This window comes from Cyanistes caeruleus, chromosome 13 (assembly GCF_971803275.1).
Source record: "Cyanistes caeruleus chromosome 13, bCyaCae1.hap1.1, whole genome shotgun sequence".
Classification (NCBI taxonomy): Eukaryota; Metazoa; Chordata; class Aves; order Passeriformes; family Paridae; genus Cyanistes; species Cyanistes caeruleus.
In genome coordinates this window covers 14,631,393-14,659,389 of record NC_141713.1, presented here as the reverse complement: position 1 = coordinate 14,659,389, position 27,997 = coordinate 14,631,393, and the positions used below count along the sequence as shown (strand labels likewise).

The window sequence follows — 27,997 nt, the reverse complement described above, 5'->3', positions numbered from 1 at the left end:
CACCTCAGTGATTGTCACATTTTGTGACCAGTCTGTGCCCCCAGAAGACAACTTCCTGAGGCACGACAGGGACCATCCAGCTTCTCGCCCTGTCACGGGTTTTCACACGCACTCACTAGCTTGTAGAATTCATAAAAATATAATCATAATAGCGGCTTTTTACTATGGGGCAACGGGGTGGGGGTGACACCGGACACAGCAGGATGACCACAGAGCGCCACACACACCCGTCCGTCCATCGGTCCGTCCCCGTCCCCTCACGCTTTCCCGCCCCTCGCGCCGCCCCAGACGGCGGGCGGGGCGGAAGCCGCGGTCGCCGCGGTAACGGCGGAGCCATTTCCGACAGGGCGGCGGCGCGGGGCCGTGCGGGTTTGTTTGGGGCTGCGGGGCTCCGAGGGACCGCCTGAGGCCGAGGGACTGCGCGGAGCTGAGGAGCTGCGCGGAGCCGAGCGGGGCCGAGGGGCAGCGGGCCATGGTGCCCAGCAAAGGCCGCCCCGGGCGGGGCCCGCGGGCCGCGCCCGCAGCGGTAGGTGCTGCCGGGGCGGGGGTGCCGGCCGGGTGACAGCTCGGCCCATCACTCGTGCTGTGCCGGGACGGGCAGGGACGAGCCCTTTGGTTCAGTGCTCCTGTCAGACCTTTCGGTTTTGGCACGTAAATCCAGCTCAAACATCAGCATGCTTTGCCTTTTGGAAATACAAGGCATATTTGAATGTAAACGCTTGTTTTCTTCATACTGAGAATTGTATCACAAAAGTCACGTTTGTAATGTATTTTTAAAACTAAAACAAGTGCCATTTTCGTAAAATAAAAAATTAATGTTACTTCGAGCTGTGATGTATTCTTCATAGTACTTTGCAAAATAGTTCCTTTCTTGGCAGATTTTGCTGTAGAAAATAGCTTTATTGTTTAAAAAGCAATTTTACTGACATGCACTATAAATATTGCAATCAACAATTGTATTGATACTTCTGAGACATGTAGCATTTAATTGCATTTTCTCCAATTCGCAGGTTAATAATTGTGGTCTCCAGCTGGTCATCCAGACCTCGTCAATACCAGAAAAAACCAAACCAGTAATAATTACCTTTTCTTGGATAATTATATTAACTAATGTAGTTGTATCATACAAACAAAGCTGTATGCTTTCAAATAGGAATTACCTTTTTAGTACTCATCTGTTGACTTATCTAATGTATCTGATAGTATTTTGTTAATTTGTTTCATCATATTAAAAACATAAAAGCATTGTTTTGTACTATAGCCTGCCATAAGCTTTATATATATATATATGTATATGTGATTTCTTGATCTTCTGTCTGTACCCCTCTTCTGTAATTGAAGTATTCCTTGCAGGGTGGGGCTTGATTTTTATTTATTTAGTCAACTGCATATGTTCTGGTAGCTTCCATATTTTCATTTTGGTTTCCAACAGTGAAGCTTTTTAGTTGTAGTGTCTTAAAAGAATGAATACACCTTTTACTGGAGAAATTATTTCTTCTCTTTTTTTTTCAAAGCATTTGTAGGAATTCCTGAGAACTGCTGTTAATACTAAGATTCTGTTTGTCTGTGTAAAGACATTTGCATTTGAAAACTCTAACATTTACATTGTGCTACAGTTTGAATTCAGGATAAATAAAGAACAGTCATCTTTCCACAACAGACTTCTGCAGCATGATCTGGAAAGAAACTACTCAGGAAGACAAGGTAATATATGTCAGGGTTTGGCTTGTTTGTCTTTTGTATCTGTTTTATTATTTTAAAAGTAAAGAAAGATTGTATCATGATTAGAAAATGTAAGAGTGACAGTGTTTCCTACTTGGCTGCAGTAATTCAATGTGATTACTGTTGCATCATGGCGTGAACCAGCTGTGCTACTGTCTGGCTTTTTGCATCCTTTTTTTTTCCCCTCATGGATGAGCATTTTTTCTTTTACTTACAATGCCACAACCTATCAAGTGCCCTACTGTATATTCCCTCAATAGCCACACAAACATTTTACTGGATGCTTAACATTTTAATATATATAGACAAAATTAGTTTCTAATTTAGAACCATGATATTAAGAGACAGTTTTTCTATTGTGCTTGGGTGCTCTTGGCTTTGCAAAGCAAGATATTGGTGCTGCCTGTGATCTGTTATCTATCTAAGCACCACTGCTAACTGTGGTGAGGACAGGAAGAGACTTGAAGCAACATTTCTTGCCATGTTGCTGCTGCTTGTCTGTGATTAGTGTGAGTAGAAGACCAGTTTAGTTATCAAGGTAACTCTTTGTTCATTCTGGTAAAAAATGAAGGCCAGCAGCCATTCAGAATGGGTTGACTTTTAGGGATACTATGCAATTTATGGAGTAAGTCTGCAGTTTGATTTTATTCCCTGCACAGGAGACTGAAGAATATTAAGTCCTTTGGTGCATAATAAGCAGCTCCATCTCCCAGTACCATCCAGTCTGACAGAACTTTTTAGTTTGGCATTGAAGCAGAGTACAGGTTCTTTATTAGGACTTGGGGAGACTTCTATTCACAAAAGTGAATAAAAATGATATCTTCCTAGGTCCTGATAAAGCACAAAATCCAGAGCCCTACGAAAAGCCACATTTTTAGTTCACATGCTTCAGGTAGCAGTGGAAATTTCTCATTAGTCTCTCTTTTACTGGGTGCCTTACCATAAAAGATGATTCCTAGTGCTCCCTTTGGGTGTTAATAGAGGTCAGTACACGATTGTCAGGAAGACACTAGAAATCTTTTCCAAAAATATAATACAGACATTTAAATAAATGCTTTTTATAAGCATTCATTTATAATGAAAGCTTTATAATGCTTTCTTTAATGAAAGAGGAGCAGTGGGGATCTTTCACATGTCTTTAGGAGGACGACAGTAGGAAAAAAAGTCACATTACTGCCATCCTGCCACGTTTTCAGACTGATTATTCAGTTTCTGGTCTTACATTTAAAAATCTGTGACACAACTAGAGTTAGATCTTTGCAACAATGTTAATTGGTTTTAATATTTTTTGGGTTTTTTTAAGAGTTTTGATTTTGAAGGAGGCGTAAAGAGTGTTGTTAGAGTAGCTAATGATAAAATTCAAGAGTAGCACTGAAAAGATTCTAAATTGACTGACTAATTGTTTAACTCAAACAGATACCTAAGAGTATATTTCAGACAATAGACTCATTGCTATAGTAGTGAAACAGTTGTCTTGTTTATTAAAGAATTGATGTTTTTCCTGGTAATATATTTGAGTTATTTGAAGGAAGAGAAAAAAAAAGGGCAAGCACACAGAAGTCAAGCCTATATTTTGTGGTAGTGTGCACACACAATGATATATTTTTGACCAATATTTTTCAGTGGATCATTTTCCAAATAAGCCAAAGTTCATAGAACACATCTGTTGATTCATTTTGCAGGTATTTTTAGACTTTCTCCCTTTTTACCTCTTATATTAATGAAATGCATAAGGATGAGTAACTATAAGTGTTTTCAAGGGCTGCCTATTTCTTGATAATGGAGTGAAATACCAATGATCACTGGTTATTGTGTGCACTTACCTTTGAAAGACTTTGCATTTATTTGTGTCTCTGTGGGAATGTTTCAATATTTTGGTGCACATCTATTTGATCTGTATCTTTAAATTTGTCTTAAGTTGGGTACTATCTTCTGTAAGTTCAGATACTGAACTGTGAAAGAATTTTACAATCTTATGTTACAATATTGTTGGGTAATTCTAATTAAAATAAAGGCATTTACAAAATATCTGCTTGCAACAAATTGTTGGAAAAAAATCTCAAAAGAAAGAAATGGATGTACTTTGGAAAGAGAATGTAGAGGGATATAGTCATAAACAAATAATATCAGGAAAAAATTGATAAATCATTGTACTGAATGGAGCCAAAAAGCACTTTCATGCTTTACCTTTTATAAGAAAGAAAATTTTGCTTTTATTACCTGTAGTTCACAACATGCATCTACAGAAAAGTAGCTCATATATTCTCTGTATGATTTTCCAATAGATAACACAAATTTTGGGAGCAGTTCATCAATAACATTTCCTGTATTGCAACGTACTGCTGAAGAAAAGATTCTGAACTCAGATAGACTTACCCTGGAAAGGTGAGAGGGTGATGGAACGCACGCGCCAGAGCCTCAGGCCCCTGGTTTACAGTGGCCACAGTGACGAGTGCTCCACTAATGGCTGCAGTCAGTGGTGGGCTTGGGTTGTTGGGGATTGTGTGTGTGTTTTTGAGAGAAGAATTGTGTCCCATGGAGAAATTCTTTGTGAATATCCTTGTGATGAATATATGCATACAGCAGTCATCTAAAGCAGACAGATTTCTGATCTGAACAGGCTGTTCATGTGATAGCTGAAGAAAAACTTAACAGATTGTGAGACTGCATCTGATGGAATTTTCGTGTGGTGACAACACAAAACTTCCATGTAGTTTCCATGTAACAAACAAATCTCTGAGAGGAGAGATGTTCAGAAAATTTTGAAAGTATTTCTGCTATGTTTTCAGGTTTTAATAGGTAGAAGTTTCTGCTTTATCTACAGAATTTAATTAGCAAACCTAATTAATGCTACCTTAACCAAGATAATATACTTTTCTCTGTTCAGAGTGGGTGAGCAGAAGGTGGATTACTGATTTGTTACTTACTGGTGTATTCTATTTTTTTTCTTTTTTTCTTCCAGGCAAAAACTGACAGTGTGCCCAATTATTGATGGGGAAGATCACCTTCGTCTTTTGAATTTCCAGCATAACTTTATAACTCGTATCCAAAATATTTCTAATCTCCACCATCTTGTTTTCTTAGATTTATATGATAATCAGATTGAAGAGATAAGTGGGGTTTCAACTTTGAGATCCCTGAGAGTCCTTCTGTTGGGAAAGAACAGGTAAAATTAATAAAATGTAGCCAAGACACTCTTCTGCCTATGTAACAACGGTGTAACAACTGTGATTTCCCATAGTTTCTGTTAGTTTTCAGTTTGTGATGTTGCTGTCATACCAGTGAGACCAGCCATAAGATTAGCTAAGTGTCAGGGATCCCACTGAGGAAGCACACAGATTTTGTGTGTCATGTTCTTCAAAACTTCCTTTCTTAGTAAATTTAAGCAATGTTTCCAAAGTACTTCACGTGTTTCCATCTAATCTTCTATTCTGATCAATTGTTAAATATATGTAAGTATTCTTACATTTGTATGAAATGTTGTGGAATGTCTTTTCAGATCAAATGTAGTATTCATTGATTATTTATAACCTATAGAAAGGTTCTTTCTGATGTATTTAGCTGGGAAAAATACCAGACAGATGACTCATGGATTTTAATGCTTATTTATTGCTTCTAGTCCTGCAGCCTTTAATTTTAAAAATTTAATACATTTATCTGTGGAATTGCTCACACATCTAAAGGTTGTGCTCTGACTTTAAAGTTTTCCTCATTTTCTTATATTCAGTAAAGTGAGAACCGGTGACCAGATTTCAGTTATGTGCAGGTTATAAAGAATGTACCTCCTAATTCAGCCTGTATTCAAAACTTACAAGTTTCAATAGTGAAGTATATTACTACAACTAAGAGCTTTTGTATTAAAAATCTCACCTGTAGAAATCAATTTTGTTTATAGTAAAATGTTGGGGGTGTGGATACTACAATTTTAAAGTGCTTTGAGGAATTATTTTCTTTATCATAATCACCCTGAGTGCTGTTTAGCTTAGACGTGTGTTGATGTAGTTAGGACTTGGCCTACTCATGAGTGAGTGGATATATCAGACAGAGTTGTTAACACCTTGTTTTCAGCTTGGTCTGTGTGTGATCTTTGATTACTCTTGAAACAAATGCTTAATACACGTGTTTAATGTCATCAGCCAGCAGATGATGCTGTTGGGTGTATAATAGCCTAGGTCTGGAAACTGACGAAACATGACCAGACAGAGAAGTTTTAAGACAATGAAGTTGCTGACTTTGGTTTCCAGTGGAGCAAGTATTCCATCCTTTTCTTCTTTCTAGAAGAACCATATAAACTCTGTTGCTATTAAATTCTTGACAGTCAGAGAGGAAGGTGATAGTCTTAAAGTCATACTCATTTATCTATCAATTTTTTTTCATGGTTCAAAATTTTGTTATTTTTCTGTCAGTCAGGAAGAAAAGGCTTAATTTTGTATTGTCTGGAAAACAAAAGATACTTTTAATCTAATATTAAAAGTAATTCTCATACTTGTAATCTTGCAGAATAAAGAAAATCTCAAATCTGGAAAACCTAAAAAACCTTGATGTTTTAGATCTTCATGGAAATCAGGTGCAGTACAATAACTTAATTGCTTATGTTTGTTGTGTAGACATCATGTTTTGGTGTGTCTTTTACCAAAGTATTTTTTTGTGAAAGGGAATTGGTGGCAAGTTTGCAGCTCTTGAGGTAGCAGAAATTAATAAGTTAATAAAAGGTGTCATGACGTTTATTTTGAGTGTTTGTACCAGTCTCTTGTACTTTCAGTGTTGTACTTCAGGAAGGTTACAGTGATTAAAATGCTGAGTTAGCTGAGTATAATGGCACACCTACACAACAGTAACCTACCACAAGCAGTTGTGGTGTAATTGAAGTATCACAGTTTTAGAACTGCTGTTAAATATTTAGGTCTGATTGATTGCTGTTTCTGCTGTTGGTGGTCTGACAAAACCAGATTCCCTTCATACATGTAGAAGAGAAGAAAAAGCCAAGTTAGCACTGTAGGGACTTATTGTCATAAGTGATACAGTAAATTTGTGGCTGCTTTGAATCCCATTAGTCAAACAATGTGCACATTGTGCAGTGGCAGAGGCAGTCGGGGGCCAGGTGATGGCATTGCCCTTGGGGTCTTGGCCATCTCCAAACATTCATTCACAAGTGTTTGTTTAAACAACACAAACCTTTTTGTATTGCTGTTGGAAATTTGCAGGGGGGTTATGGTTTTGATAAAAATACATGCAGACTAATGATGCAGCTGTGGCAGCACACTTTCCCAGCACAATGAAGGTATCACTAATGAAAATGAAAGGCATCTTGCACAATTCTTACAAGTGACTGTGATGTAGGTCCGACTTTTTTTGTCTTCAAGTGTCTGTAGAACTCTCTTTACATTAACTGCAGCTTTACTAGGAGTTTTAGGCTGGTTGTTACTTGGCCCCCTAAATAATGATAGGCTTTCTTTGATCCAGCAAATGTAAAAAATTACCTTGCATCTGCAACTAACATTAAATCTTGGAGTTTAAGTTATTTTGGTTTTCAAAATTTTTGCATCATAAATGTAGATGTGAAGGGCACAAATGTTTGGAAATTGAGTCAGTTATTTCTGGTTTTGGTAGGTTTAGTGTATTATTCATGTAAAGACCAAATAAAGACTATGAACTTACCTTCCATAAATAAATTATTTTTCTCTTCCTTCCTAATTCAAAGATAATGAAGTTTTTCTGTTTAAGTTCTTTTTTTCCCTGTCTTTGAGGAATTCAAAATTTAAAGCATCAATCTGCCATCCATAGTATTAGTTATTTTTGAAGGTTTAATGAAGAAATGCTGTGTTTGGGATATATCTTAGTGGACTAGTGCCTTCTTTTGAAGGCTGGGTTATGTTTTGTTGTTTACTTATATAGCACTGAATAAGGGAGCTCCTTTGACTATTTAAATTTGTGGGATTTTTATTTTTTGCAGCCTTCTAGCCTATCTTAAAAGATATTTCTTCTACACTCTAAATTTCTGAAGAATAGACTACAGCAACATAATTGGCTTTGAGAACTTCAAAATGTGGTTCTCATGTTCAAGAATGTACCAAATTAAACAACGGAGCAGAGAATTGGATCCAGACTTATCTCAGTGGTGTTGAGCAAAAAGACAATAATTATTGAGCATTGTTAATCCTGTGCAGTATCTCTTATATGTTACCAGTTATCCCAGGTGAACACTGAACAGTTAAATCCTGTATACAAGTTATAGACAAGGTACTGGAAATACACTAGATTAACTATTATTGGCACAGTAATATAGACACATAGAGTTGCATTGTTCAGGGACTCTACACATAAATTTTATTCTAGAACGTGTTAAATATGAAAAGTTATTGGAGTAATTTCCTGTGTTCTGTTTAATTCTGTGAATCATTTTTCTTTCCAGGGGTTCAAGATGCAAGTAAAATTATGCAACCTGATTTTTTTTTCATGCATGAGCTTTTTTTCATTCATCTCAGAATGTTTTTTAAAAGATGCAACTTCCATTTGTGCAATTTAATTATTGATGGGTGATTATTTGGTGCATACCAACCTTTTTCTGACTTCTATTTCATAGTGAGGTATTAAATGATACAAGCAAATGAGAAAATAAATAGTGTTTTTGTTCAGTGTTTACAAGGAGACTCTGACTTGTGTACTAATTTTTTTGATATTATGTAAGTATTATTTGAAACATCCAAAAAGAAGTGATAATAGCTTCAATTACTTCTTATCTAACAGTCCATATGAAAAGCTGGTGTACCTTCATGTGTGCATGCATAATTGAAACAGGCAATTCAGTAGAGTTAATCTTAAAGCTTAGCAAAATGGTAGAGAGTATCTCTATATGTTGCTGATGAAATCATTATCTTTGCAATAGCAGTGAAATACCAGGATTAGTATTCTAGACTGTGGCATTCTTGCCTGTAATTCTAGCTGGGCAGACATCAGCAGAGGTCTGTGCTCTTCATGCCAATTCTCTGATATTAGGGTTGCTTTAAAAGTCTGTCAGTATAAATATGTTCTTTTAAATAGTGATATTTTCTGTTCCTCTTGCTTTAATATTTTTGTATAAAATACACATAAATTGGTAGTTTAATTAGCAGTTGAATCACAAGTTTAAGCACCTCAAATCAAAGGTTGAGGATGTTATTTAATTTTGGTCTTGCCATTTACTTTTGTATGCTTTTTAACTGAGAAATTGCTCAAATACTTCTTATAGCAGCATATTCCAGTTACAGATTTGCATATACATGTATATGTGTATGGATATGATGGAAATTACCAACAGAATGTTCTCAAACTGTTAAATGATCATCTTCTGTTCCAGGAGGTGCTAGACACTTTCTGCAAACTGGCATGGCCAGACTTGCACTGGTGTAAAGCACCAGGAAGTTCCATGTCTGTGACACCAGGCACTGTTTTACTGGTCTGCACCTTTTGGCACTGTTGGCCTCTTAGAGGAGGAATGGTGTGCCTGGGCACTGGGTGCTAAAGGGGGCCTACAGTGGTACAGAGATGCTAATTCTAACTGTCAGGGAATGATACATCTTAGCTCTTTGCACTGCCAAAACCTTGTGGCTGCTGAAGTATTTTCCACAGGAAAACTTGCTGTCTTCTTTCTGCCACCCAGTGTGGATTTTACTGAGAGTACCATAGGCATGTCCCTTGTGCAGTGGCTGTCCTCCTTCTCCCTGACTCCTTAAGTCAGGCACAAATTCTGCATACGTGTTGAAGGACAGATCCCACACTGCCATGAGAAATAATTATCTGGATAGAGAGCTTTGTGTGGATCTCTGGGAAATAATAACAGCAGGAATTGAATCCATACTGAGTCATCAGAGCAATAATCAACACCTCTGTAAAATATATTGGAATTTCTGAAAATAAAAACTAAAATTAAGGATCATTAGCTATTATTGCTCCTTTTATGCCTTTTTTGTTTTGCCTTGTCATTATCACCTGAGCCTTTAAAATAGGGAATTAAGTATAAAAAGAAGCATCTGTCAGCTGCCTGTTTACTGTAATTCATTCTTTGTTAGGTCCCTCCCTTTTCTAATCTCAGGAAAACAACTGAATATCTTTGCAGACAAATTAAGGCTCAACTATGCACAAGATTTCCCCATTTTGGCTTACTACGATACCAGTGCTGTCTTGGTTTTCTGTCTTTGAGGTTGCTGCTACAGAGCAGCACAGCTGAAGTAACCTGATTTCTGATGGGATAGAAGGAAATGTTGACTGAGTTTTACTGCAGGATAGCAAGAAAAATGTGGGTGAATACTTGTTCTGGACCTCTGAGTATCATGGTTTAGAGAAACAGGCACACTATTGTATGAAGCTGATAATTCATGTATACTTTTAGAAAATGTGTGTGCCACATATATATATATATATATATATATATAATTATTTTAAATTTTTTTTAATATTCATATAAAACACAGTGTACATGTTTATCTTATCTCTAACAGATTGCCAAAATAGAAAACATCAGTCATTTAAGTGAACTGAGAGTGTTAAACCTTGCCAGAAACCTGCTAACTGTTGTAGAAAACCTGAATGGACTGGATTCACTCACAGAGCTCAACCTCCGTCATAATCAAGTCTCTGCTATAGTAAGGAGCAAAGCACTTGTCCTTTCTTTTCTTTTTCATTTCCTTGTCTTTGCTTTTGACAAAATGCATGATAACTCTGACTTGTTTAAACCATATCAGTGTTTCAGATTTTTGACATCTTGTGTTTCCTCATATTATGTGATATATATATATAACACATATATGTTGCTTATATTGTTCTGCTGCAATACTTAATTCTACAACATAAAGGTGAAACAAATGTTCAATTCTAGTGTTATTTTATTTAAATATGATCAGGGAGACTAGACTTAGATAACCTTTAAAGCTCTCTTCCAACCCAAACCATGCTGTGATTCTATGATGACTTGTAGCGTTTCAAATATTGAAAGTTCATGATGTTCCTTTGGGAGGGAGGAAGAGATTTTGCAAAAGCTCTGTGGCTCTAACCTGTAAATTTAGATACTTCCATACAAGCTCATGTTCTAGAAAGAAATCATCTTGATTTCTGTAGGTTAGCTAAGCCATAAGATCAGCTTACATTTCAACTTAGGAATGTTGCCAGGGTAAATGCAGAGAAAACAGGTATTGATTATAAGAGCAGAGTTTTCCAATAGAAGCTTTAACCCAGCATTTTAAATCTTCATAGTCTAAAAATTAAGCTTTTCACTTTGCAATTTGAGTTGTAGTTCAGGTATGGCAAGTGGATTATTCAAACAAGAGCTTTCAAAAATAAAACAGTTTACTTAGATAGCTACCTTTTTCTGGCCTGCATAATTTAGTTCCTAGTCCCCTGTTGCTGCTGAACCTTTCTTGTCTTCAGTTTCTGCTATTTGTCAAATAGGAATTGTTCTTAGATCTCAAAAATAAGAAATTTCTGCTCATTGCTGATTCTGTCACTGTACCTTCCCCTGTGTCAGTGATGTTATCTGGAATTCTCTTTGCTTGTAGCTTCTGCCTTTTCAGTCCTCTCAGGTGCAACTTGTACTTTCTGCTTGCCTTCTGCTGTCACAAGAATCAGCATGAAATTTAAATTAGTGACTTACAGACTTGGACTCTGTGCTGTATCTCAATGTTTTAGTGTTTCCTGGCAGAGGCAGTGTTTCAGAAGATGATGTTCTCTTCTGGGAAATATTTATTTTGCTTGTTGGCCTGTGGGTTTTTTTAACTGTTGTTGTTGCTATCTTTTTGGGTTTTTACTCTGGTTAAATTCTAATGAAATGCAGTTTTGTGATTGTGGATTGTTTTGTTTTTCTTTGAATGGTAATTTTAGCTAGTATGGCACTAACTCTGTGTTTAAGTTTTGGACACATTATATTGTCTAAAACTCTTAAGAAAATATGGCTCCTAAAATAAAATATTTTTTTCTTATTTTAATGATAGGTGTTGTCTTTTACTGTGTGTACAATGATGTGCGTGTGTTTCTTATATTTGTTTTATTTTTTTTAAAATGACAGCCACATTCCTTTTGTATGGAAATTCAGATTCTGCTGCAATAGGAAATTACTAAAAATGCAGAAATATGGAAAGAAAGAGATCATTCTATGGAAAGAATACCCAAGATATTTTATTTTTGGAGCACTCAAGTAGCTGAGGGAGGGGGACTGTATTTCTTTAAGATGAAGATTAAGATCATGTGGTTGATTGTGCAGGTGGTAGAGATATTTTAATCATTATATTGCTATGATCTAGCACTTAACTGCAAAATATTCACTCCTAAGCTCATGAAAATAATTTGTTTACTGTGCTTTGGTTACTCAGTTAATGTGACAACACTCATTATGAATCAAGCTTTTTAAGTTTGATTAGTCCTTCAAATGAAAGAATCTAAACTCAATTTTAAAAATAAATTACTGTTCTAAAATAATTTTAAAAATTAATCTGATTTAAATAACTTTGCATTTTTTTGTGAACCTTCCTTATTTTTCACATACCTCCCTTTGACCTGCCCTAAGTGTATTATTCTTGTGTAGGAAAGAGGATGATCTCCTTTGTCAAACAAGAGAAGGTTCTGTACTGAACTCTCTGCCCTTTGCAATTTACTGTATTGAATTACTAAAGTTATCCAACTGGGTTGTAGCTAGTTTGAACAATTAAATCTGCAGTCAGACTTTACAATCTACTGGCCTTGGACTACCAATTTAGGGACTGTTTTTTGTCTTTGAGCTTTTCACTACAGACTGAAAATCCTTGAATCATCAGTAGTTATTTTTGTAAGAATGAACTGTAGTTGATTCAAAGCTGTAGGATTTACAGAGACAGTCCTGGGGCTTGGTTTATAGCAGAAGCAACTTACAGGACTGAAGTGTATACAGAGTCTGACTACTCAGGAGAATAGCATGCAGAATAAATGATTACAAAGAGTCTCATATGGCATCAAAAGCACAGATCTATACATACCATGAGTTATGAAATATCTACTTATTTTCCATCCAATTGTGAGTTAAAGCCTCTGATAGGAAGATTATCTATATTTTTCTTTGAAAGAATGACCAGCTTCTTTGCTTTGAGGAATTAAATTCAGTATTTTGGATTTTGTCATCTGGAGCTTGATCTTAGACTTGAAGGAGGACTGGTCAAGACATTTTTCAGGAAAGAGCTCCTGCCCTCTGTCCACCTCACTATAAGACTTTGTATCAAAATTGAAGTAGCTGGAGGTTATGGGGGGTTTTTTAAACAATCCTGTCTAGTGTTTCCTGCCACACCTATGAGACTTGCAATAAGTTTTACAAAAGACCAACACATCCTGTTAGGAAATTTGACTTGAGGGGTAATTACTCTGTGTTCCCCAGTAATTAGTTGAAGTCATTGCTGCTTAAGCATTACTGTGCATCAGCCTGTGATGCCTATTTTCATGTGTGTGTCCACCTGTATCATGTGTGTCCATCCTTTCAGGCATTAACACCAAGTAGCCTTAGGGACTGAGGGGATACCCAAATGTATGAACTCAATCTTTCCATGGTCTGATCTGGGGGGACTCAGGACACCTCTGAACCAAGAGTTTTGCAACTGCAGGCTTCATCACATAAGCCCTGCTCATTGTATCCAGCAGTGATTCTCAGCAGCTTTGTTAGTTTAGATTTAGTGTTTCATTAGGAGCTTCAGGGTTTGTTGGAGCTGCCTTTGTTTACCTGTTTGGAATGAACTGGTCTGGACTGCTATGTAGACATGTCAGAAATCTGATGAAGTGAGGAAGACATGTAGGCTAAAATCAAGACACTGAGCTCTGATGCTCCTTTTCCTTTCCCAGGTTTGTGTCCTCTGGTTTCAGGTTGGAGTATGGCCACTGTTAGGTAAGGAGATGCAGACTTAGAACTGAGGGGTTAGGTTTGAATGGCTTGTGAATCCCTGCAGACTGTGCTGTCTGTCTGATATGGATTTATGTTTCATAAATGAAGTTTGATCTTACTTGATATGTCTCATATTACTAATTGAGTTATTTACTATTTAGAGGTTTTCTGCAAAGACATTTAATGGCAATGTTAAATTTAGAGTTTCTTATTCTGTAAATTCACGATTCATACCTTCATCTAAATGTACTAATTGTAAAGGTGACAGAGTCCTTCAGGTCATTCTCTGTCCAGAGAGTCACTGCTGTTTGGCAGTGCTGTATTGCACTTCAAAAACCTTATTTCAGCAAGCTTTTTTTTTTTTTTTTTTAGCATGTTTATCCTGCAGTTTAAATGCTGAGACAGCACCTTGGCTTATTTCCCAAAAGCAGCAGCAGCCGTATCCTCCTTTTCTTTACCATCATTTGCTTTGCAAGTGATGCAGCTTGTTCTGCAGAGTGGGATCTGCACTGAAACACTCCCTTGCAGTCTGCATTAGGGAGAGATGGAGCTGCACGTTCAACAGAAATCAATGTTGCAGCAAGGTTACAGCATTTAGAAATGAAAGCATTTCATCAGGCCAAGTAAAGAGGCTCAAAAGCCAGTTTCAGCTGCTGAATTGATGCCTATCTTTTCTTTCTAGAAAGATGTGGATACTTTACCCTGTCTCCAGCGTCTCTTCCTCAGCTTCAACAATATATCTAGGTAAGGGGAATGGTAACTTGCTTCCTATCAGTAATTTGAAGTATCCTACTGGAACTGTATATCATGAAAATTTGAATTCAAACACTATGAGTACAGATCCTTTTTTCCTTCCCTAACATGTCAGATAAAAATACAATCAAGCCATTGTCTATTTTCTACCTTAAGTATAACAATTCTTGAAACCCTTTGCATTTAAATGAAGTTGTACTGTGAATATTCTACCAAGAAACATATTTTTAATTGATTATACTGTTTATAGTGGTCAAAATTAAAAGTGGATTTGTAAATATGTTGTTTTGCTGTTAACCTAGTTGTCTGTTAAAGCAGCATTATGCAAGGTACAAATTATATTTAACATTCCATCACTGTATTTCTGGAGTTATGCAAACTGCTGAGTCAGATTCTGTTTGCTATGGGTAAATTATTTCATGCTTGTATTTTACTTGTCCATGAATTAATAAAGTCTGAAAGGTATATTCATGGTTCTCCTTCAGACCAGATGGCAGAAGCAAAATAGCTCAACTCACAAAGCTGGGCTTCTATAGTTTCAAGTAGCTAAGATCATTTTGTTATAAATAGAAATGTTTGTCTTCTGTGCCTTTTCATATTAATGCATTTTTGAAGTCTGCCTTTATGCTCGTGCCAGTATTTGAAAAAAAAGCCAAGTGCCTGCATTATCTTCAGTTTGCTATGTCCTTTTTTTAATTCCTTGATCACCAACAGCTTTCTTTGTTTAGAATCAAATAATTAGATGTGAGGTAGGGGGAAGATGCTTCGTGTTCTAATTACTGGAAATACCATGCTATTCTTGTGGTATCTGCTTTCTCTGTAAAATGTACTTAGTAGGGGAGCTTTTATTTTAATAGCTACTCAAACATTTTATATTGACCTGCATTATGTTTTTTGCAGACATCTCCAACCTACTTGTCTGTGTTCCTTAGGTTCTTAAAGTACAAATGCAGTACATCTTAAATACTCATGGCAGTTAAACATTTAAAAACAATTCAGAGATGAACCGCAGGAGTCTTTCTTATGCTCCTCCCTTAGTTAATTTGCTAGTCTTCTTATTTTATGTTTTAAATTGGCATAGTGAAGAGAGGGGGTTAGCATTTTGCTTCTGTTGAATCATTTCCATAATTGAGACTTGCCTTTGTTTCTGGCTTTCTAAAAAAAGTCTCAGGTTGGCAGGAGCAAGGAGGGGACTGCAGCAGCTTGGCTCCCTCGCTGTCAGGGAGCATCACTGCAGTCAGGGAAATTGCCCTGTCTTTTTATGGACTTGGTGGATTTTGTGCAGCTTTCTGACTACTCTATCATATTGATTTAGGCAAATTCATGTTATTTTTACAGTGTTCAAAGAAGGAAAAATGTTTGGAATTTACTGTGAGGTTTTGATTTCTCAAAGTTTGTGATCAATAGCTTGCTTCTTGGTACTAAATCAATTTTTTTGTCATTTATTCATGGAGGCTTTAGTTGGTCTATTGCTAGATCTAGTCTTAGGTTTCATGTAAGTTGCAAATACTTATCTAGAACATATATGGAAATATATAATTTGATTTGAGTTTGCAGTTGGAATAGGTATAAAAATATCTTAATGTTAAAAAAAAGATATTGCTCTTCTATAAATTTGATCTATGCATGTGGGTAGATATGTGGATAGATAACTTTAACTCTCTATTTACTAGTCATTATTTTAAAACACACAAATGAAAAATTTCTTTTAATCACATTCATCTCAGGTTTTTAAAAATAAGCTTTTACTACATATAGCAGTTCTGAAGGCTAAAAACCCTGTAATTCTCCTTATTCTGCATCTCTTTTTACCTGTATGTGAAGAGACTAAAAAGTACCAGCAGCATATGCTGGTATTTCAGAATACTTGTATTTAGCTTATGCAGTATTGATGGGTGGATGTGTTTCAGTTCAGTTAAATATTTATGTTCTGTCCTTAAGAAATAAAATCTTCCACCTCAAAATTATTCCTGCTCCATGGCATTAAAACTTTAAACTCTTTTGATTACAGTTTTGAGGATATTCTGTGCCTTGCTGATTCCTCATCCTTGTCAGATATCACCCTTGATGGCAATCCAATAGCTCAGGAGACATGGTACAAACACACTGTTCTCCATCATATGATGCAGCTCCGACAGCTAGATATGAAGAGAATCACAGTAAGAAATTTCTGTTTTCATCAAATTTAATAGATAATTAAAATCAGAAGTAAAATGCAGGGGTTTCTGTGTATACGTGTATATTAAAAGTACAAACTTTTTTCTTAATTTAGCATTGAATTGAATGGTGAATAGACATTACATGTTTATTTTCAAGTGCTAAAACTCTTCAGCAGCAAATGCTGTATGTTCAGCTGCCATGTGACATGAGAAAGCTTGCAAAGCTTTTGGTTAGAATTTTCCTAACAGTCTTTGCTGATTTGTTGTAAAGCTGAGAAGGAACAGCACATTTCCAAAGGAGTGGTCTGTTTGCCCTAAAACTGCTGTAATTGGTATCTTTTGTTTAAGAATTTAATTGGTTTCTTTAATCAGCCTCCCTAGGGAGATCTGGTGATCACACAGTTTGTGTCTGCCCGTATTTCTCTCCTCCTAACCTACTCTCCCTAATAATTTTTGTTTCTGCTGCTCAAGTTCAAGTAACCTTGATAAGGGAGAGAGGACTTGCACACAACTCAGTCTCCTGCAGGCTTCTTGAAAATCCACTTCAGAGGATAAAAGAAAATCACCAGGGTTTTACCATAATGCCACCTCTTTTCTCTTTTAATATAGGAATACCCTTGCTAATTCTTCTGTGCCTACTCAAAAGTGATGTGTAAGCATGATTTCTTACTGGAGAAATCTGTCCAGCAGCAAGCAACAGTGATACAGTGGTAACTTTTTGGACCAGCTGCTGATACATACACCTTCTTTTAAATGCCAATTTGCTTTGTACAAAGGCTGTAGTGCATTGTAAACTGCAGCTGATGCTTTTTCATAGAGCCAGTTAGGCTGAAAAATATAACATGTGGAAAACATTGCTTTAAAAAAAAAAGTTATTTGGGGCATGAGAGTTTTGCTCCTGTCATTGAAAATACTAAATACTTGTTTGTTCAGAGATATTCTAAGCTTTGGGGGTTTTTATGACTTTATACTGACTTAATAATTGCTAATTACTTTGCTTTTAAAAACTCCTTTCATCTGTGTTATTTTGGAAACCTGAGTTGCATAAAGAAAGTATCTCTCTATCTCCCCACCTTTTACCCTTGTCAAGAGGGGATGGATCCTGGTGGAAATATCAGTGATGGGAAAAACTGTAGAAAGAGCTTTTTAGACTCCATGAGGTCTGTATGGGGGAAAAGTTGTCAGAAGTGCACAGCCATGGGAAGAACTTAATCTGGATTTGCACCTTGTTAAACATCAGAGAATCAACCACAAAGACAAAAAGCCATAGAAAACCAGGCTTCACCAGTTGTGCTCCTCATAAACCTACTTGTAAAAATAATGTGTTTTACAGTCTTTATTTGCCTTCTGGTTTTTGAGCCTTTTAACATTTTTCTCCATGTAGAGGGTGCTTTATGTTTTCTCTAATAAAAACTATTACCCAGATAATCGTATGACTTAAGAAACTGGGATTTAAAGAAAAATAACAAGTGTCATGGGATTTGTGGTAAAATTAAAGAGCTGGCAATTCCAAATCTAGCTATTCTTCCTAGCACTGCAACACGCGGTTGCCATTGGCTGTAAGGGTAGATCTAACCTGGTGGGGGAAAGCACTTGCAGTGTTGAGTATATGATTTGCACTCTTGTTTAGTGTAAGAAACTAAACTAAATTCTAATTACATTCATAGGATCTTTTCTTCATCATCCTGAAAAACATTTAGGCCATTTGGAACTTCAGCTTTGCTTTGTTTTGTAACAAACTGAAATGGATGATTGTTGGGTTTTCTTCTGACCAAAAATTCTTCACTAACTTGTTCAGAAGCTTTTTTTGCTCAATAACTGAGTTTTACACAATTGCTAGCTCTGATTTTAACTTTTCTTTCAAAACTTCTTTGGAAAGTTTGTATGAGACTTGGGAGCTTCATTCATGTTTTGTTTCAAGAAGATACACGCTTCTTGGTGCCAGGCTTTTTCCATAGGATTCCCTGGAGAAAGGAGCCCTGGTGCAAAAATTTAATGACAGCTGTATCTGCCTTAGGGCACTATTCAGAAACATAGAGCTGCCATGAAAACCAAGGACACTGTAATTAGAATAAAACATTTGTGCATTGTAATTGTTCTAATACCATTTAAGTTGGGGTAGATTTGCCTTTAGGCAAGGGATTGTATTGTATTATGACAACTCTCCAAACCCTGACCTGTGTAGAAGCTGATGTTTTCTTAGGCCACCTCCTCCCTAAGCCATTTTTGAACATAAGATTCAAGCTCTTGAACCACTGAAGCATAGACCCAGCTGCAGTGAAATCAGTGGAGGTTAAGCACCCGTAATGCTCTTCCCTTGTTCATTGTCCATACAAGATGATTTTGAGCTGAAAACTCAACCACTTGGTGTTGTGTATCTAAAACTCAATGAAAATCTTTTGCTTTCTTGACCTTCAGTAGCTCAGTCTAAAGCTTAAAGACTGCACAGGAGGCTGAATTACTGTGGCTGGACAGACTCTTGTGTTCACTTGTGTTCCTGTCAGTAACTCACAGTTACACCTTTACCTCACCTTAGCTGCAAGGTGATGGAACTGGATGAATGGATCCATGGAATGGGCTTGTGCAGAGCCTTAGAGCAGGCTCAGGTTGCATTTTTGATTATTTGCCACGGTTAACTTAGCATAATGGTTGTTCTTCTGGGAACTGAAGCTTTTTCACCCTGTTTTGCAGTTTGAACTCTTTCAAAAGTGGATCTGCCCAGTGGTGCTTAGTTTGACTGGGACCTATTTCTTCCACTCTTTTGTAATAGTAAGCAGATATTGTCTGCAGATATGTAATAAAATATTTAAATATGATTGAAATATGTACATATCCCTTACTAAGGAGTTACATAACCAGGAACATTTGCTATCCATCACTTCAAACAGACTACCCCAAGAGATTTTGTTAAGTGTGTATGTATTCCTATATGTGTGTGTAAAAATGATATGTAATACAATTTTTTTAAAATGTTACCAGATTGAAAGAGAAGCTGTGTTGTTCTAGAAGTAAAGCTTTGTATTTTTCATTGTCGTTTTATATGTTTTAGAAGCTTAAAGAGAGCTGTGTTTGGTTTTGATTATTTGCTTAGACATTTCATTGCTGCTCAGGGAGTAGGTTCTATTACTTTATCCAGAACAGAATTCATTACTGTATTCCATCACCACCATAAAGTGTTCTAAGGGCTTTTTTTAAGGAGGGATCCCTAATTTTTTTTTCTTTCCACTGGGAAATAAGATACTTCATTTGTGTGACTTAAATGGTGTCATTTGTTGAAGGCACTTGTTTGAAGAAGAGCAGGGCAGTAGTGAGGAGGAACGCGTGCATTTCCCTGCGGCCCGTTGCGGATCCATTCGGTGCTGCGGAGGCTCCCCCGGGAGCCGGGCAGTGACGGCCGCCGGCAGGGGGCGCCATCGGCACGGGAAAGCCCTCACGGAGCGCGGCGGGAACGGCCCGGGGAGCGAACGGAGCCTCGGGCCGAACCAGCGGGAGAACCAGGGGAAACAAATGGTACAGGGCGAGGGCTCCAGCTCTTCCGAAATCCTTTCTGAAAGAGGAGGGATGATAGCAAAAATGAATTGTGGCAAGGTTATGTAGGGGTTTTTCTCCTACCCTTTTTTGGTACTCTGGGTTTTTTTGGTTGGTTCCTGCGGAATGTGTTTTTAAAGGTTGCTTGCGTGTGTTGTGCAAGATTAATGAAGAAATTTATATGTAGATGTGACCCTTGATCTTCATTCAGAGATTTTCTCTATCACTCTGCCTTTATGAATACTGAGTAAAGCTAAGGATGTGTTTTAATTTTTGGCTGAGCTAACTTCTTTTAGAAAAGGATTAGTGTTTTTAAAATGTCTGTAATTAGGACTCTTGATCAAGGAAAAAAATCTTATTCAGTTAATACTCTTATTAGAATGTAATTTTCATTAGTTGTTTTTGATCTTTGTGTGGAGGCTGTTGGTAGGAAAGGTACAGGGCTGACTTCAGCGGGGGCAGTAGACCCTCCTGCACGGAAGACAGTGTTGTAAGGGGTACACGTCCGGACTGGATTAAGGGAGACCTTTGAGAAGGAAGATGGAATAAGAAGAGATTTGTAGACACTGAGAAAAATCTGATTTAGGGAACTTTATGGATGATTACCTTAAAGCTTGGGAAAAAACTATAGCAAGTTGTTTTGAAATGAAAAGAAAATAATGAAGGCTGATTTTCTATCAGTGTAATTTTGTTATCTAGTTATCACCTCCACCAGTATGAAACACAACACCAGCTCAGTTAGTTTGAAACTGAGTCTCTGATGAATGGCCAGATGTTTTCTGCCAAATAGAAATGGACAGTTTCTGCTTCCACTTCCTTGGTGGTAAAACTAGCTGACATTACTCTTCTTTCTACATACCAATTTAATATAATCAAACATCTAGGGAATGAGAAAAGTCCCTTAATTTAAGACTTCTAAACATACTTTGTTATTTGATATGTTCAATGTGTTGAAAAGTCATTAGAGAAGATGAAGAGAAAAAAAATATAAAAAGCTTGTTTCTTTAGGAAGCCAAGTTTAAAAGCATAGATACATAGTCACATGAAGTGATTTAATTAAAAAATAAAAAATCCCTTAAAAAAATCTAACCTGCTCTCTAAAGAAAAAGATCACTAATGTAGTTTGCTAGTGTTTATCTTTTATTTTGCATTATTAATGGTGCATTCATATTTGTGGCATATTACCTGCATGGGGTTTATTTAATAATTTTTACAGCTTGCCCCTGAACCCTCCCATTCAAGGCACCTAGAAGGCCTTCTGTATCTGTGTGTGCTTTATTTTGTTATTCAGTTACTGGTGATCTCCTTTAACATGCACTAGTGACCTATGGAAGTCCTTCTAACCTGGATTATGCTGTAATTCCATGACACTAGCCCCTTGGAAATACCCTGTTTAGAAATAGTTTAAAAGCCCAGTAGCAGAGGAGGCCACCAACAGAACCTCATCAGCAAAAGACAAGTGCTTTGAGAATAAATTAAAAAAAAAAAAAAAATTAGGGGCTTTCCACTTAGTGTTCCAAGGAAATTCTTGCATATAGTTGTGTTAGAGAAGCTTGCTCTGTCCAAAGTCTCATGCCTTACTGTGCATTGAGGTACTCCTCTTGTTTAATGTATGATACTATGATAAAGTCATGGAGGAACAGTTTGAAAATCTGTTGTTTAACCCCTTTTCAGACTGATGCCAAAATCCATGGTGTGTCAGTGGGTTTCAGGGGGACTGTACACAGATCAGAGTAAGTCTGCTACATGCACTGAACTTCTTATGCTTTGGAAATTGTTTTCTTAAAAATGTAATGGCCATGCTAAGTGTGAAGTTCCTGTTTTATTTTATCTTCCAGTAAGCACTCACCCATGTGCTTAGGAGTTCTTACAATGCTCTAAACATAGCATGTTTTATTTATGTAGAAATTTTGACATGTCAATATATCTTACTGCTTGATGGTGCTTTCTGTTCATTTTTGTTTGTTAATTTTGTTAACATATAACTTTTCTAGAAAATGAAAAGGTTTGGACAGGAGCTTTCTATTTTGAGGAAATGAAAACACTTTTCATATGCTCTGGGAAGACACTTCAGTAGAAACACCCAAATAGCATGTGAAGTAAATCAAAATAAGTTAAAGTATGCTTCCCAAATATTTGTGTTGGAAGGACTCTACACTTTTTACTTCATAGTGAATATTTCTTTTGTTACTTGGAAAATATATGTTCTTAAAATACTGTGCTGTGAGAATGTTTAGACTTCTGTAAACAAGGGGCATCCAACCTAATATGGGTGTATTGCAGTATCAAATTGCTGTACCAGGAAAATGAAGCAGCTTCACTTTCACTGTTTAGAAATCAATGGCTTTCTTCTTGAGATTTTGTGAGAAGACTGTAATATTGATGAGACATAATGGTTATGGAATAGCTAATTTCGAAAATGTTCTGTTCTTCTCAAGTTCTGTTGCTGATTGAGAAAAGCTGGGGCCTGGAAACAGTTTATAATGATGAAAATTAATCTTGGGTTATGATTCAGGCATATATAGAACCCAGCTTTTTTTCTCTGTGTGTTTTTTTTACAAAAAAATAATCCTACTAATTTCAGAAACTACTGCAAAGATAAGAAGATGTACTGTCATATCTAAAAGTATTTCTCATGGTCATACTCACCATATGCTTTATACTTTTTCAAAGACTTGCATATATTACTTTTAACTAGCTTTATCTTCAGCATTTATGTCTGATTAGTTATGTATTCTGTTTTTCTTGAGTTATGTATAAATAACTATTTTATTGGTTTTAATAGTATTTAGAAACATTAAGATGATAAAAATTCTAAAATTGTGTTAAAATGAAAATTTGCATTTAAAATACCAACACAAGGACATAATTTACCAGTAATACTTGTCAGAACTCGCTCAGTTCCTCCCTTTAGGAATTTGTTTTTCTTTTTTTTCATCCAGGAAGAAGAAAGACGTATGGCATCTATTGCAGCAAGGAAAGAGGAAGAAAGGAAGCGTGAAAGCCATAGACAGACCTTGCTTAAGGTATTGTCTGTGGCTGTTCTAAGGTTACTGTCAACCAATTTACAGCAATAATTTATATCCAAAATTTTTTGCTGCAGATATTATATTGTATATCCCAACACGCCCCTATCTGTTTTTACAGCTTCAACAGTGCACTTCATGACTGAAACTGTTCAGTCAAATGTGCAAGGTACACTTCAGCAGAACGCCCATGTTGAACACGACTGTGATATGTGTCAGTGAATGGCACTTCATTTTCAGAAATCCAGGCTAAAGTAAAGGACTTCTCCAGTGATTTTGCATTCCTTGGGCTCCCTTTTTCAGATGAACACTCTTGACTGCAGCTGTGCAGGGTGTTCTGAAGTAGTTTTTCCTTCTTATTTTCCTGTTGAAGTTGTTCCTTTCCGTGGATAGAGTGAAGGGGCCCTGAGGCCCAGCTGTTGTTTCTGTCAGCAGAACTCTGATCTGTCTTATCTCCCAGCCCAGCTGGCCTGCTTGGTGCTGACACACACGAGACAGAAGCGCCTCACCAGGGGAGACCCAGGTGCCCTCCAAAATGCTCTTCATAGGGCTCCTGACTGCATGAGCTGTGCTCCTAACAGGAGACCAAAGTTCAAGAATCTAAGAGTATCTACATTCCATTTGCTGTGTTAATATCACTGTTTGTCTCCAAATAAGCAGCATACTGCTGAACAAACAAACGTGTTGATCCTGCCCTGTCATGCCTTATCATGACTTGTGTGTCTTGTTTTAGGAAAAGAAGCGGTTAACGATTGGTAACATTGCTCGGCAATGGGAGATCCAGCAGAACCGAATTGCTCTTGAGGCTTCTTTAAACAAAGATAAAGAAAATGAGCCCTGCCAGATCAATGGCAGTGCTGCATATGTATTTCCTGAAGAAAGCAGGTATTTTATTGGGTGATACTTTTACCTGTTCATGTCTTAAGTTTCAGGTTACTACTTCTCACATCTGAGATCTCACTGTATTTCATTATCAAAAGTACTACATGTGCAAATTCACACTGAAAAGATGCTTTACTTTGCTTTTGACCATATGTACTACGTAACATGTTTAAAAAGAAATAGAACAGCAACGCATTGCGTAAAGAAGTGCAAGCTAAATTATTATGTGATTTTGCTAAATAAAGGACAACTTCATGTTTACAAGAAATGTTAAATGTAAATTCCTGAGCCTTCTTGAGGCTGTTCATTTCCTTAACAGCTTAGATTGTTGCCTTCAGTTTAAATGAGCAAAATGAAGATGTATGAGCATTAGGAAGATTTGTAATCTCTTTGTGTATGAAGAGGTTTCATAGTTGTATTCAGGCTCTTAGTTTGAACTGCAGCGTCTTTTATTGGGCTGCTTTCACACCCATGCTATTTTAACAGTAGCAGTTACCAGACTTAGTTTTATTCTCAGGATAATTTTAGTATTCTTAGTTTTAAATATATTATTTTTGCTTATTTGCATCTAAAAAGGCTGCCATGTGGCCAGAACCCACTGCAGAACTTAATGAACATTGGCTAAAACCAAAGTAGTGCTTCAACCTTGGTTAGCTCAGCCAAATGTCTGAAAAAATAGTCTGCACAAATTCAATAGCAATTACAGCTTCCTGCTGTCCCTGGTCAGTGCTGGCAATGTCAGAGATGCTCAGGAAGTCTTTGTCTCTCACAAGAACTCATCTGATATGTTGTCTATTATGGCTAAAACTGGTTCTTATTTCCAGTCAAGTGCTACATCTTTTGAAACACTTTTTCCTTAGCATTTTTAAATTGTCATCATCTTTCATATTCTTGTGTTTCCAAAGCTTTCCCTGAATGCATTCACCCACTGCTTTCACACCTGCTCAGTTTCTTTGCCATTTAATTCAGTGTTGGTGATCCCTCCCCCATGACCAAGTCAGTATAATTATGGTAGTTTGATTGTTGTTCTGTTAATGAACAAATTCCCATTGCTTGAGAAATGATGCTGTTTTGATGTATGTGTTTTATCATAGTGAAGAATTTCAAGATGAGCTACTAAGCAATAAAATTGCAGGTGAAATTCAGCATAGATACGTGATTAGAGCTTCACATATGAAGTGGTGGGCTCTCAACATTTTCAGTTGAGTGAAATTTTAGAGTTCTGATTGTGATTGTCGAGAGAACATTAGTCAAATGATTGCTACTAGTTAAAATACATTAAAAAGATTAAAAATATGGTAAAGAATAAAATAATGACAATCATTACATAACTTTAATTAATACTGTAATTTAATAACCGTAATTTGTGCTTGAGTTCTCTGTACACTTTAGAGCCAGCCAGCTGAATGTATCATGTTGAAAGTAGGACAGAAAGAGACAGGAGTCAGGAATACCTGGATTTATTGCTTAATTTTAAAATTGCTCTTGTGAATTGGAAAGGTCCCATTATTTGAAAGAAATGCTTGAGTTATTACTTATGTCCACTTTTACATTTCATATAGCAAACAGAATGTGAGGGGGACATAGCTTAAATAAACACATTTTTTAAAATTTTGTTTAGATATCTAAAGCAACATGAAACATGCTAGGTTAGCATTCTGAGCTGGAATTTTAAAGCAAATTACTAAATATGAATGGACTCTTTATTTAATTTGACCCCACCACCAACTCAAATACACCCAGAGCCTTTCTGCCGAAGAAGTAGAAAAAATACAGTGTTACTTGATGGAAGAAGGGTTTTCCAGGCCATAGTGTATTTGAACCAGATGGGGTACTGAAAATGAATGAATGCTGAGAAATGCCATTGTATTTGACAGTTGAGTTTTGGTAAAAGAAAGGACTGCTATTCAGTAGAGTGATGATGTTATTTCAAAATCATCTCATTTGTATCACTGTATTTTTATTTCCTCTACAGATCTCTTGATACAATCCTGAGCAGTGCAGTACAAGGCTTGTCTGTTCTAGAGTCTCATTTAGTGGAAGTGGAAGGAGACACTCTTGGCTTGTATGGTGCTGGAGCACTGGAGTGCCTGGATCGAAACTGGAGTGTTCAAACAGCTGGCATTATTGCCACAGTCTCCTTTATGTTCATAGAATTTGATGAAATTGTTCAAGTATTAGCAAAACTGAAGACAAAATTTCCTAATTGTGTGGTGAGCATGCCTCATGTTTCAGCTCTGAACAGTTATGGAACATGGATTGTCTAATACAACCTTACTTTGGCATAGCCCCCCACTAAGTGCTTTCATGTAAATAGACACAGATAAGAATTGCATATTTCCTTATGTTATAATGCTAACCTTGATATTTAAAAATCAATCATTTTAATTTAGATTTCTTTTCAGACAGGTTTTTATTTCTTTTAATTCCTTTGACCTACCTAATTATTTTTAAGTTGCAGAACTTGTGTGTATTACATAATACACACAATATACGTAATACAGTATTGTTGTTCTGTACTATTGTTATGGATCCATGGTATCAGGAAGACTTCATTTGTGTCATGAGTTCAAAGGGCAAATTGCTGATAGGATAAAAAGATTAGAAGGAATAGCTAAGCAAATCAGCGCAGTTCATGGAATTCCTCAGTTCCTGACAAAGAAAAGCAGTATGAATGAGAAGTTTCTTCAGTATGTCTCTCTTTTTTTTCTTAGTCATTCAAATCAGTCATTTTGATGCAAATATTAAAATAGAGATAACAAACATAAGTAATTTGTAGCTCAGATTGATTGGCTTTGGAGCTCCCTGCTGCTTCTCAAGATTTTGACTATAACAAAATTTGATGGCTTGAGACTGATAAATTTCTGGGGAGCTTAGGACAAATTTATCTTAATGAAACAGTTGTTTCAGTGTGGGTGGGGGAAGTTTGTGGGTGATAACAGAATCACAACTAAATTTTTATCTTCACCATCAATTTTTCCTCCTTCCTCTTCCCAGAATAATGTTAATGTGTAGCATACACCATGCTCATAGGGACATTACTGTAGGGCAGGGTATGAATTAGGCCAGCAGCCTGTGTCCAAAAGGGGCAGAATATTTTAAAAGCATCTATTGTAATTACTTCTATGTGTAGATATTGCACATGCTTTACTTGCAGGATTAAAGTAGACCTTGATTAAGTAGTATCATTGCTTTATGGAACACTGAAAATATTCCTGCTTTAAGTAAAGAATTTACAAATTGCTTTGGGCTTGTAATGTTGACATCTCTTAGTATATGTAATACGGCACTTGGTTGATACATGGATGTGTTTTGCTACAGAGACCTCAAATGAAATGAGCTCAGTTGCTTCATCAGACACATGATTGTTACACTTTGAAAATTGAGTGGCACAGAATAGGAATCATTGTGTTCACTCTTTATTGTTTCCTTTAATTTATTAAAGGGATTTATTAAATTATTAATAAATTAATTAATTAATAAAATTAATTAATTAATTTATTAAATTTAATTTATTGGGATTTGACTTTTTTTAGCACCTGAAGTTTAAGGAGACAAATCTTGTGGCACTGCAGCAGTTCAATGCATTGGCTGAGATGCATCGCATGGAGCAGTTGACAGTTGATCCTCAGGGAAATCCAGTTGTCAACTTAACTTTGTGGAAATACTATGTTCTGTTCAGACTGAACCATTTTAATCTACAGAAGATAAATGGAGTGAAGGTAGGATGGTGTTGTTTCTTACAAATGGTCTTACAGGATAAATTAGTGTTGTTTTTAAAAGAGCAGACAAATTCCTGATGAAATGAATACAACCCTGACAGTGTCTTCTCAGTATTAAGGAGGAAAAGATTTAAGTGGACTTCACCTCATAATTTCTTGTGCAATTAATATTATTTAATAAAATTATGTGGAAATTATTATTAAAGAACTGCACAATTTTACTTGATTTTAAGAAGCAGTTTTTATTGTTTTTGAGAAAATCACAGTGCTGACATTGAATACTTACACAAAAATGTGTTTCACAGACTCCTTAGTAGTTTACTGTGTATGATTATT

General features: G+C 36.5%; 1 protein-coding gene across 4 annotated transcripts in view; it reads left to right on the top strand.

Annotated features, from left to right (window-relative positions):
• Positions 1-259: 259 nt before the first annotated feature.
• The window catches only part of LRRC49 (leucine rich repeat containing 49), a 35,178-nt gene continuing 7,440 nt past the window's right edge, over positions 260-27,997 (top strand). For 2 of the 4 annotated variants that reach the window (XM_023933668.2, XM_086849022.1), the window contains exons 1-13: positions 260-526; positions 1,011-1,073; positions 1,617-1,704; positions 4,008-4,107; positions 4,685-4,888; positions 6,223-6,289; positions 10,200-10,343; positions 14,274-14,335; positions 16,356-16,503; positions 22,974-23,057; positions 23,791-23,942; positions 25,915-26,152; positions 27,476-27,661. In XM_023933668.2, the coding sequence (XP_023789436.2) occupies positions 473-526; positions 1,011-1,073; positions 1,617-1,704; positions 4,008-4,107; positions 4,685-4,888; positions 6,223-6,289; positions 10,200-10,343; positions 14,274-14,335; positions 16,356-16,503; positions 22,974-23,057; positions 23,791-23,942; positions 25,915-26,152; positions 27,476-27,661 (1,590 nt within the window). In that variant the 5' untranslated portion in view covers positions 260-472. Of the gene's footprint in view, positions 527-1,010; positions 1,074-1,616; positions 1,705-4,007; positions 4,108-4,684; positions 4,889-6,222; positions 6,290-7,675; positions 7,963-10,199; positions 10,344-14,273; positions 14,336-16,355; positions 16,504-22,973; positions 23,058-23,790; positions 23,943-25,914; positions 26,153-27,475; positions 27,662-27,997 lie in introns of those variants that run through there. The other 2 variants (XM_086849023.1, XM_086849024.1) reach the window with 2 other exon arrangements.